This window comes from Sapajus apella, unplaced genomic scaffold (assembly GCF_009761245.1).
Source record: "Sapajus apella isolate SASKATOON/1434 unplaced genomic scaffold, GSC_monkey_1.0 scaffold125, whole genome shotgun sequence".
Taxonomy (NCBI): domain Eukaryota; kingdom Metazoa; phylum Chordata; class Mammalia; order Primates; family Cebidae; genus Sapajus; species Sapajus apella.
The window spans coordinates 4,251,762-4,264,362 of NW_022437065.1; the positions used below are offsets into that span (position 1 = coordinate 4,251,762).

Genomic DNA, 12,601 nt, shown 5'->3' on the forward strand with positions numbered 1-12,601 from the left:
TTGTGCTAAGCACAGTAGGTATATAAGCTACTTAATTCTTATTCTGACTCCACAAGGTTGGCTCAGAGTCAGAGTTCATAGAGTTAGGGTGGCTAGGATGGAGTTCAACCACAGGTCATCTGAATTCACAGCTTTCACCACTTTTATATTATAGAACAGTTGGTCCCCAACCTTTTTGGCACCAGGGACCCATTTCATGGAAGACAATTTTTCCACAAATGGTGGGGGGTGTGGGGGGGATAGTTTTGGGATGAAACTGTTCCACCTCAGATCATCAGGCATTAGATTCTCATAAGGAGCACGCAACCTAGATCCCTCACATGCACAGTTCACAGTAGGGTTCCTGCTCCTATGAGAATCTAATGCCTAGGCTGATCTGACATGAGGGGGACACAGATGGTAATGCTTGCTGGCCTGCTGCTCACTTCCTATTGTGTAGCCTGGTTCCTAACAGGTCACGGATGGGTACTGGTCTATGGCCCAGGGTTGGAGACCCCTGCTAGAGAAGACATGATGTCTAAAACAGAATAAATTATAATCTGGGGAAACACAGCACATTTGTATGAAACAGTGAACAAGATAATATTAACGGTAGGCTGGGCGTGGTGGCTCACACCTGTATTCCTAGCACTTTGGGAGGCCAAGGTGGGTGGATCACCTGAGGTCAGGAGTTCAAGACCAGCCTGGCCATCATGGTGAAACCCCATCTTAAAATATATATATATATATATATATATATATATAAACAGTAATGTAACTCCGGATATTTGTGATCTATCAAATTTGAGGATACTACTAAAGGATATAGTTTCTTTATTCTCCTGCTCTGTGAAATAGAGATACTCACCATGACTAAATGAGATCACAAGCTCAATGAGAACAACAAAACTGAGCCGGGATATGGAAGGACAAAGAAAAATTGCCCTGGCCCATTCACTGGGAAGGGACCTGCTCTGGCGGGCCAGCAAGTATTAAAATGTTATGCAGGTGAATACAAACAAGCGGAAAAGAGTTAGAGAAGAGAAAGTTCAAGAGAAGTGTAGAGGGGTTACAAGAGATCTTAGCAATACTCAGGTGAGATTTGAACGAAGTTCTGTGTTTATATACCTAGGTTGTAAAAACGCACTCATCCACAGACATTAGAACCTGTATTCCTAATAGTAACTCACTGAACAGTGCTGCTATCATACAATAAAGTCAAATACTCTCAAGGATTATACTTGAATTCAGCCTTTAATGCTTGGGTGGGGGAGTTAGGAATATGGTAATTGCTTCTTTCCAGGTAGTTACTTTGAGGAAAAGAAATTCATTTCAATAACTAGGTTTAGAAACACTATCATAAAACAGCATATATAAAAAAAACCTCAGCGGTAATTGCTTTGATACACATACTGTTACTATTATTTTTAAAGTGTCATCTGAGGCCAGGCATTGTGGCTCACGCCCATATCCCAGCACTTTGGGAGGCTGATGCAGGATGATCACTTGAGGTCAGAAGTTTTAGACCAGCCTGGCCAACATGGTGAAATGCTGTCTCTACTAAAAATACAAAAATTAGCCAGGTGTCGTGGTACACACCTATAATCCCAGCTATTAGGGACGCTTAGGCAGGAGAATGGCTTGAACCCAGGACACGAAGGTTGCAGTGAGCTGAGATCACACCACTGCACTTCACCCTGGGTGACAGAGCGAGACTCCATCTTAAAAATAAATAAATAAACAAAAATTCAAAGTATTATCTGCAATAGTAGTAATGAGAACAAGGCTTTTAAGTCAGACTTTCTCCCAAAGGGCAGTGAGCTAAATTTTCTACTTTTCACATATTTTTCACATAAACTGATGGAGCTAATGCTTTTAAAATGGTATATTAAACATGGATTTCCATCTGTAATTGTGTTTTTGTATTGCAGTTAGGTAGATAAGCATGGACCTTTTCCCCAAAAAAGTATCTTATCTATTTCGAGCTTCGTTTAGTTATTTAGCTTTATATTTGGCTAAATACAGGTGCTATCCCCACTTTCTATATAGTAGAAATGAATGAAGAAAGTGCAAGTTTTGCATTGTCAAAAAAGAGATGTACTTCTTCCAAAATATCACCTAGATTCAGAGAATTCTTTATTATTGCAAACTGTCTCTAATTTTAGTTCTTTGTGGTTTAAGTAACATAAACAGTTTCAGTGACTAAAGGACTATTCCATAAGGAAGAAAATCTCTTGTCTGATGAGTACACAGTCCCTGAAAAGCCACTTCACCAAGAGCATCTCTACAATTGTGGCACAAAGTAAACAAAAGAATCCTGAAATATTTGGTATTACCCGGTATTGTAATCTTAACAGTCTCATATGATATGGATAAAAATGTATTAGATGAAGCTGGCTACATTTTATGAGGGTAGTTTAAAAACTTCTTTTGAAAGCGAGGTTGTTTGTTACTTACCATGAAATGAGGTTGTGTTAAAATACGCTTTAGTTCCTTTGCATCATTATTCTCAGGGTAACATGAAATTTCTTCCAAAACCTAAAAAATAAACAAGATATATAATGGTACAAACATGACATAAGATTTAAAAATGTTAAATTCTTTTAAGTTAAAAATTACGAGTGGATTTTTATGGCAGGCAAAACAATTATTTTGAAAAAGTTTTCATTTTATTCAAATTATATTAATACATGGAAGAACGGTATTGACGGTAATATTAATAAAAATGAAGCAAATTGTTCTAATAGTCTGTCAACTACAACCTGAAAGGCTATTGAAAAATACAAAACAAAATGACAAGCCTGCAACACATATTTATTACAGATTTATGAAACTTAAAAAAAGAGTATCTCTGAATATCTTTTTCCAAATTCACCATAAAAATCAATATGGACAAAAAGTTAGTAAGAAGTTTTCTTTTATATTAACAGCACTGCCAATTCCCTTTAGAAATGTCAAAATGACACAGGCACAGACAAAAATGATTTCAAGAACAGTAGTAATTAATTAGACTACTTAATTAAGTGTACACAAGTAATTTTTCTTTAAGTAATGTGGAAAACGCAAAAATGCCTGCAGGATCAATGTTATTCACCATATTCATCTGCCCATATAGAGAAGGCCATGCCTCTGCTAATGGCTCTTAGGCTTAAATGCCAGGGAACCTAAGAGAACAATTTTTAAAAAACCTTATTTTCTCTTTCCATTCAAATTTTCTTCACTAATTAGTTACTAACATTTTTCCGCAGAGGTAAAAATGGTTGTTTTCAAATCAAATTGTTCTTCAAAAGTACTCCTTTACCGCCAGGATGGAGTTTACCTGTTTAAGTTATTTATGGGACATGAACCCATGGAAAAGCCTCTGTTCTTTTTCTGAGTAAACACACCTGCTGCTATTCTAATTGCAGCTGGCTGGATTCAGAGAGGTTTGCATTACATTCAAGTGAATTCCAACCATCAAGCCAATCAAGGATTGTTTCAGCACAACTGGATGGCAGGAGCACACCACCATCCATCCAGGAGGACTCTTACCTCAACCTGTGAAAACCATACAAAACCTTCCTACTGGGGCAGGAGGGTATGCTGTGAGGTCGCATGGCCTGAGCCTTAGATTTTGGCATCAAAATTATAATGTTCTGTGCTACTCAACTACTGCCTCTGGGAGAAACAAACAAGCAAAAAAAAAAAAAAAAAAACCACAACAACAGGGCTTTCTTATCCAAATACCCTGTTCATTAGTGTTACACTGTTAATTCATATTGTTTCAGGATGATAAACCAAGTATCCTTGGTGTATTTTATGCTCGGAGTTTCTCTACCAGTGAAACGAAAGGAGGAAGTCACATACTCTCTCTGGCTCCCTGCTCCTTTCTTAGTCTATTTTTAAATACAGAGGAGTGGTATTTCCACCAAAACAGGGCTCAATTTCCAGTTGAGCCAAATAATTGTCCTGAGAGTCTTTCTGCTTCTATTTGTGTATTGTGAAGACAGGGTGGTAACTCATGCTTCTATCAGTGATACCTTAATTCCCTTCTATGAGCCGCCAGGGTGAAGTCAGAGACAACCCCTCCAAGGTAGTCCTGACCAAAGGGGCAGGCCATGCAGCCTCCACTGTTATGGTCTCATTTCTCAGTAAACATACACTACCTTCCAATACAGACTTTGTGTTTAAAATCTGGTAGGGAAGGGATTATGTCCTTTATACTCTTTCACTTAGTAATTTCACTTTAAAAGAAATAATTTTTAAAAAAGGAAAATGTTTATTTGCATAAAGACTTATATGATCAAAAAATGAAAAAAAACCTATGTGTCTAACAATGGGAGAATTGCTAATATGTTATATTTTAATAACAGCAAATAAAAATATTGTAGTCATTAGAAGTTATATTTGTAAAGATCAAGTAGAAACATGGAAATATGCTTATTATATAATGTTAGATTAAAAAAAGATACATTTTAATTACAACTATAAAAAATTTATATGCAAATAGAAAGTGACTGGAAAATGTTATGTAAAATGTAAACTACTGTGTTAGAGTGATGAGATTATGGATCTATTTTTATTTTCCAAACTTTCTGCAATGTCGTGTTTCTATCATAAACAGGTATTTAAAAGTCTGTGACAGATATAGCCACATACATTGACAATTTACAAAAATGACTTCTTTGAACTCGGTATATTTAATTGCTCCAGAAATTTAATTAACTTTCAAACATTACCACCTTAAAAAAGCAACTAAAATTTTTATAGCATGCCTATTTCCACCAAATGTTGTAAAATAACTTTCTTTTTTTAAAAAACAGAAAAAGAGAAGTAAAACTGATGGTAATGTATTCAAGTTTACATCACAGAACCAGAACTAGAAATCTAGGCAATATTGCTGCAAAGATTTTTTTTTCTTTTCTGTATGTTCAGTAATAAACTTAGAAATACTAAATCTGAATATAATGAGTCAAATTGTGACTCCACGGAAACTGCCTCTTAATGTTCAACAGAAATGTCTTCAATAAAAGTAGTCAATATGATGACGCCAAACACTTTTATAAAATGTATCACTTACCTCTTTGGCTCTCTGTACTGCATCGCTTGGTGGATTCCTGATTTGTGGTGAAGACTTTGTGTTAATTTTGTCATACAGCTAAAAAGCAAAGAAGAAAATCCAGTCAACACTCACAATTCTTTGCTAAAATTCAGAGCTTCATATTTGTTACTTCACTAAACAATATTTTTCCTTTTAAAAAGGCAGGCTGATGATTTCAGTGGGATCCTCTCGGTAATAACCTCTTAATTTTCTGTGAAACTTGTCAGAATATGAGTCTTATGCATACCTTTTCAAAAAATCACCTTTAAATAGATGGACCAAAATTCTGTCAATGTGGCAACTTCCTTGTCATTTTAAATTCGTCAGTATTTCCTCAATCATAGTGTTTGTTTCCTCTGACAGAAGCACCTTTCAATAGCATGAATGCGCAGTAAAATGAAAGAATGCTTTCTGGCCAAGGCACATCTACACGGAGTAAAAATGAAAGAATGCTTTCTGGCCAAGGCACGTCGGGAAGAATTTTCACAGAAACCTAAATCTTGGGAAAGGGCAAACTCATTCCTTCTAGGAAGGAATGTTCTCACAAAGGTTTATGGTTGTTTTACCAGGGCTGTTCATTAACAGAATCAGTGCTGGTATCCTTCAGCAGGAAGTCAAGGACATAAACTTTTTTTCTTTTGACTCTGCAAATTCAGAGTGAAGACGCTGAAAAGTAAATACATGCTGGGCACAGTGGCTCACGCTTGTAATCCCAGCACTTTGAGAGGCTGAGGCGGGTGGTTCATCTGAGGTCAGGAGTTTGAGACCAGCATGACCAGCATGGCAAAAAAATTAGCCAGGTGTGGTGGTGGGTGCCTGTAACCACAACTACTTGGGAGTCTGAAGCAGGAGAATTGCTTGAACCTGGGAGGCAGAGGTTGCAGTGAGCCGAGATGGTACCACTGCACTCCAGCCTGGGAGACAGAGCAATACTCCCATCTCAAAAAAAAAAAAAGAAAGTAAATATATTTCTAAAATTTCACAAACCTAAATGATCCAAAGTTTAACTTTCTGAAGAACATACATTTAATTCTTTAGAGAAAAGTATCTGTAGTTTAGAAATACAATTAAAATATTAACTTCTACCTCAAATAAAATGTTTCATAGTCAACCGTCTGCTTTGAAAAGTGAAAAGTTAAAGATGACCTTGGCTGGTATGAACACTTCTATTTCCTAACTTCTCTAAAATAGGTGGGGATTTTTGTTATTGGTTTTTTTTTCCTCTTCACCTACTTTGTATACCGATGCTAGTTGAGAGGTCAAATATTGACTATAAATATTCTTCAGATTACAGCCAAATTAATTTATACTGATGCAAGATAAAACTTCATGACTTGTAAATATTTGGGCCACATCATACATAAAAATGCCTAAAAAAAAGCAATGTGAATATAGAGTAGGGACAATTTTTTAAATGATGTATTAATTAAGAAAGCACTACTAATTGAGAGATTAAGTAAAGAGTGTAAGTAGACTAGTAAAATGCTGCTCTATTTAAAACATTATATTAACATTTGAGGGAACTGGTGATTTGTGGCTGGTCCACAGAAGTTTGCCCAAATCCCTATAGCATATATGTGGGCAGTCTACATCTTCTGAATGCTTTCCATCTCTAAAGAAATGTCAATGTTGTAATTGGGATCGTATTTTCCCACAAAAATAATGTAAATAGGGATTAGGTTTCCAGACTAGCCTACAGAAATGAATTGCACTGCTCGTATGCAATTAAAAATAGTAAAACAACAAAAACCACTCCCAACCCAAACAAAATGCAAAACAAAACCAAAAAAACCTAAGAAACCATAAGTTAAAACACACACATACACACACACACACACACACACACACACACACACACACACACACTCTATGTTACACTTGCAAGATGAATAAGTTCTAGCGATCTGCTGTACAACATTGTGTCTATCATTAGCATTGGGTAGAGCTCATGTTAAGTGTTCTTACCACAATTAAAAAAATACATAATACTTTAAAAAGACATTCAGTTATCACCTGATGTGTCATAATATTAATTATCAAGTAAAGTTTAAATGATCTAAGTGAATACATTAAAATTTTTTAAAAAATCTCAAACCCGGCTGGGTGTAGCGGCTACACCTATAATCCCAGCACTTTGGAAGGCTGAGGCAGACAGATTGCTTGAGCCCAGGAGTTGGAGAACAGTCTGGGCAGCATGGCAAAACCCTGTCTGTGCAAAAGAAATACAAAAATTAGCCAGGCATGGTAGCATACACCTGTATTCCCAGCTACTCAGGAGGCTGAGGCGGGAGCATTGCTTGAGTTCAGAAGGTTAAGGCTGCAGTGAGCTATAATTGCATCACTGCACTCTAGCCTGGGTGGCAGAGCAAGACCCTGTCTTGAAAAAAAATAAAATTAGAATAAAAAAAAATCTCAAACTAGTTTGGGGAAAAAAAGCAAATTTAATTTGAGGCTTTACAAGTTGATAGTACCATTACTTTGTATGTCTAATTCCATGACGAACTGTAAGTTTTGCCTTTTTCTTGATCAAGGACTATTACTGTCAACATTTTCAACTATGATTACAATTAGTTTCTATTTAAACATTTAATAAATGCACGTCAACTTTTCTCACAAAGAAACAAAAACCTTACAACTCCCCAAATTGGAGGCAATTTTTGGCCTGGTCTTACTATGTCAAATACAGTTCCTTAGGTCTTGTATCTGTAATTTCTTAAGAATTTGTGGCAGAATCAGATGTAGTTCTCATTAAACATAGATTCCTGGACCCCCCTCCATACCTACTACATGACAATTTAAGAAGGAGGTCCAGAAATCTGTGCTTTTATAAACTCCTTAGATATTTGTAAATCTTATGTCCAGTGCCAAAACTTCTGAGAGTACTAATAGTACTACTACTAATGGCAACAATTGCTACTTTTCTTGAGCATTTACTAGATGATAGTTACGAGTCTAAGCTCCTAACATATATTAATTCATTTAACTTCAAACAATCCTATGTAGTTGGTTACACCTACTATTCTCACTACAAGATGAGAAAAAATGAGGCAGAGTGGTGAAGTGAGAACTGCTGTTCTATCCGTACAACTTCATAGGTGGCACACAAGTGCCTGGAATCTCTTTTAAGGCCCTGCTCCAAGGAAGATGCTCAGGCCAAATTTTCTTCCATGCCTTTGGTCTGGTCTGATCCAGTTCAATCACCTAAATTAAATTCCATTCACCTAAAGTTCAGTGGAAGTAGTGGCAGGATGAGGGGGAGGCGCGATGTTTAATATGAGGCAGAGACAATGGGAAGGGATTAAAAGATAGGGCTTTTGCCTGAGGTGGGGGCACTGGGCTCTGCTTCTTCTAAAAACTGTAGCTCTCAAGTCCTAGGAACTGCACCTCTCAAGGCAGCCACAGGATAGAGAGGATGGTGTCCATGTGGCAAAGAATACACTGTAAATCTCAGCTGCTGGCTCATCAACCAAAAATGCAAGTGAGAACTGAAGCAGGAGGGAGTGAGGAATGGGCTCATTTTGTCACTGTCAGAGAGAAGTGACCCTTTGTTGGTTCATCCACATACCCACCCACTCAATATTCATTGAAGTCTTACTATGTACTAAAATGTGGGGTTCTATATACTAGGGTTACAGAAATGAAAAAGATAAGAGTTCCTGTCTTCAAGGAGCTCACAAATTAAAAAAATCTGTATAACCAAAGGCTCAGAAATGTATGAAGGCTTCATCCCTTTGGACACCTGAGAGTAAGTAGTTTGGTCTCCAGCAATATCAACTGGCCATGATCTCAGTGAGCAACCCGAAGTTGGAGACTATCTTGATGCATATGCATAATATGTCAACCTTCATTTCCCCCTACCAACTTCTGCATTTTTGTCTTAGAGACTCAATATATTTTAGTGATATCCATAGCATATACAAAGCATTTGAGAAATATGGCAAAGCAGGTAAATAAAAAGTCATCAGTGGAGAAAAGTTTGAATGCGATGTAATATTAAAGTGTTTAGAAACAGTAGTTAGAAACACAGTGCTTTTGGATTTCCCATTTTCATGGGCAATCTGCATACTATATGCTGCCTGTAAGGATACACAGGACTCAAATTTCAAATCTAGGTAGAGTTTTGCCAAGATCTGGGGCAAGTGAGAGGTAGCTGGGTTTTGAGAAAAAAGGCAGACTGCAGCTTGTCTTTCTTTTCTTCCCCACCCCTCCCCGCCCGAGATGGAGTCTTGCTGTCACCCAGGCTGGAGTACGGTGGCATGATCTCAGCTCACTGCAACCTCCGTCTCCTGGGTCCAAGCAATTCTCCTGCCTTAGCCTCCTGAGTAACTGGGATTACAGGTGGCTGTCACCATACCTGGCTAATTTTTTTGTATTTTTAGTAGAGATGGGGTTTCATCATATTGGCTGGTCTTGAACTCCTGACCTTGTGATCCGCCCACCTTGGCCTCCCAAAGTGCTGGGATTACAGGCATGTGTCACCGTGCCTGGCCTGCAGCTTGTCTTTCTTACCCTTTATCCACCCCATTCCATCATATATAAAGAATATATAAAATAATGTCACCTGGGACCTTACCAGTAGTCTTAGACTTTCAGCTAAAGCCCAAAGCTAAGGCCAAGAAGTAAGTGGCACTGAGCCGGCTATGAATCGCTAGAGCACTTTTCTAGGGCTTGCTGAAAGGCAGTCAAAATGGCCCTTCCATATTCACCCCAGGACCCCTCATTCTGCCTATAGAGGCAGAAGTCTGGAATTTGTAGGAGTCACAGGACTAAGGAGAGCAAGTATTTGATTATTCCCTTCTCCATCTTATTGGGGAGGAAAGGAGAGGGGATTGTGTCCTCCCTCATACAAAGTGAAGGATGGTAGATGCCCCAAAAGAACAATACATTAGATACTGGGGATGCCAGCTAGAAAGCTCACTATCTGATTCTCTGGAGGGATGCTTGCTGAGTTGCAACTTATAGGTCCACCTTGGTACACTAGGAAGGATCTCTGTGTGAGAGAGAGTCCTTGGGGCAGCTTAACATGTGGCATGTGGGGTCCTAAGCAAAAAGAGACTGGTGCCTGTCTCTTTCTTGTCTGGAGGCCACCTGGGGCAGCCTGTGCTTGTAAAATATGTTGGGTTAAGCATGTATGTGTTTCCCATGAGTCAAGGAGACACTGCAGAAGGTAGCCTGGCTGGAGCCATCTGGATGCAGCCCTGCCCAGGAGGGCAAGAAGACTCAGAAGTAAAGAGTTGTCTGGTAACCCCTGGGAGCAGAGGATGAGAACATCCTTCTGAGACCAGCTGCTGAGTACACTGACGATGCAGAAAACACACGTCTACAACTCAGGACAGAGCCAACACTAGGGTGTCTGCCACATGAAGGGCATCAACAGCCAAGAGGGAACTGGCTGTCTGAGGTACATTATTATAGAACATGCTGTTTAAGTGGTTCTTTCTTTTTTCCCACCACCAGACTCTGGAGTTCTCTGACATTAGGTAACAGCCCCTAGCAAGAGGCTGAGTACACAGTAGTGTTTAAGAAATGCTTCCTCTAAAAAAATAAGGAGTATTATATTTGGACTAGTACATAGAAATTGTAAATTGATTTTTTGAAAATTCAGAGTAACATAAATACATCAGGAATATTTATTTCAGCTTGTTTCTTTAGGAACCAGATATTTCTTTTCGATTCCGCATGTGTAATTAAAAACTTTCCCTCAAAATCAAGAAATATGTTTTGACTATATTTAATTCTTTCTTTTGTATCTTTAAAATCTGACTTACTTTAAAAAATTTTCAAAGTAAAAGAGACCTTAGGGTTGGGTGTGGTGGCTCATGCCTGTAATCCTAGGACTTGGGGAGGCCATACGAGGTAGGAGGATCGCTTAAGCCCAGGAATTCAAACTGGGCAAGATAGTGAGACTCTGTCTCTACAAAAAATAAAAAAAAATTGCTGGGTGTGGTGGTGAACGCCCATAGTCCCAGCTACTCAAGAGGGAGGATTCCCTGAGCCCAGGAAGAGTGAGCTGTGATTGTTCCACTGCACTCGAGCCTGGGTGACAGAATGAGACTCTGGGGGTGGGGGAAGAGGAAACCTTAGATGTCAACATGATTCAACTCCTCCATTTTGAAAAGTCAAAAGCTGAGGTCTAGTCAGGTGAAGTGTCATGGTCAATGTCATACAGCCAGAGAAGCAGGAACCCGACCCTGCCCTGCTGATATGCTGTCCTTTCTCTCACCCAGATATCCTTGGCTTGTTACTAGAATTCAGTAATATGCAATGCCTTATGCCAGGGAGGCAAATATGTGGGGAAAAAGCTGTATAAAATCAGTTTATAGGCTGCAGGGAAAAAATACACTAAATATGATTTGAAAGCTATTAGCTAATCAGTTACAAGCCTTTCATGTTAAAGAATGTCAGGATCCTCACCTGAGGTCAGGAGTTTGAGGCCAACCTGGCCAACATGATGAAACCCCACCTCTACTAAAAATTACAAAAATTGGCTGGGTGTGGTGTTGCACACTTGTAGTCCCAGCTACTAGGGAAGCTGAGGCAGGAGGATTGTTTGAACCCAAGAGGCAGAGGTTGCAGAGAGCTGAGATTGCGCCACTGCACTCCAGCCTGGGCAACAGAGTAAGACTGTCTCAAGCAAAAAAAAAAAGAATGTCAGTATCCTAATCCTATCCTGGCAAGACAGGAAATATTTTAGGTTTTGCAGGCCATATTGTCTCTGTCACAGCCACTCAACCCTGTTGTGTTGTATGAGGGTGGCTGTTAATAATCCATAAATGAATGAGCATGGCTGTGTTCCAATAAAAATTTATTCACAAAAACAGGTGGCCAGCTGGATTGGACCTGAGGGTCATAGTTTGTGAATCCCTGCTCTAGAAGCTTAAATTCAAGGTGTATTGGAATGACAATATGTATTTCCTTTTGCTGTTTGCTTTCCTGAAATTTGAAGATATCAAGCATATTTATAAAGCTGAGGTGTGAAGGGAGGAAGAAAGAAGGAAGAATGTTAATTAATAATTCCTAGAAGGAAAACAAGAATTAATCTGTTACTGTTTACTCTCTTTTTCTAATGAAATTACCATTACCCAAATTCAGCACTTTTTATTTGAAAACACACACACACACACACACACACACACACACACACACCACCAAGGCAAAACAAGGAAATGTGAACAGCTGCGAGGGGAATAGACTGTCTCACACTGTCTCACTCACAGACAGGCCTGCTCTCTGACAATCTCTGGCACTGAGTCAGATATGACCACACATAGCTACACCAACACACTTCATTCATCTTTTTTGTCATAGGAAGTGTCGCTACAGTTCCATAAAGAGACCACATTCTACATGTGACTTGGGTTGTTTCAAATGAAGAAGAACAAAGTTCCAATGTCACATCTTTTCAGTGAACTGAGCAGATCAGCCGTCAATATGTAACAGGTATTTTTTCATATATATTTGAAATCCAGCAAAATATTAAGGAAAGCTGATTTAATACTGAAATACAGGGAACTGATATTCAATTATTGTACTGGAACTGAT

At 38.7% G+C, this 12,601-nt stretch overlaps 1 protein-coding gene across 2 annotated transcripts in view; it reads right to left on the minus strand.

Annotated features, from left to right (window-relative positions):
* CASK (calcium/calmodulin dependent serine protein kinase) overlaps positions 1–12,601 on the minus strand; it is a 322,704-nt gene that overhangs the window by 60,614 nt on the left and 249,489 nt on the right. For both annotated transcript variants that reach the window (XM_032261683.1, XM_032261682.1), the window contains 2 exons: positions 5,039–5,116; positions 2,437–2,517 (listed from right to left, as the gene is read on the minus strand). In XM_032261683.1, the coding sequence (XP_032117574.1) occupies positions 2,437–2,517; positions 5,039–5,116 (159 nt within the window). The remainder of the gene's footprint in view (positions 1–2,436; positions 2,518–5,038; positions 5,117–12,601) is intronic.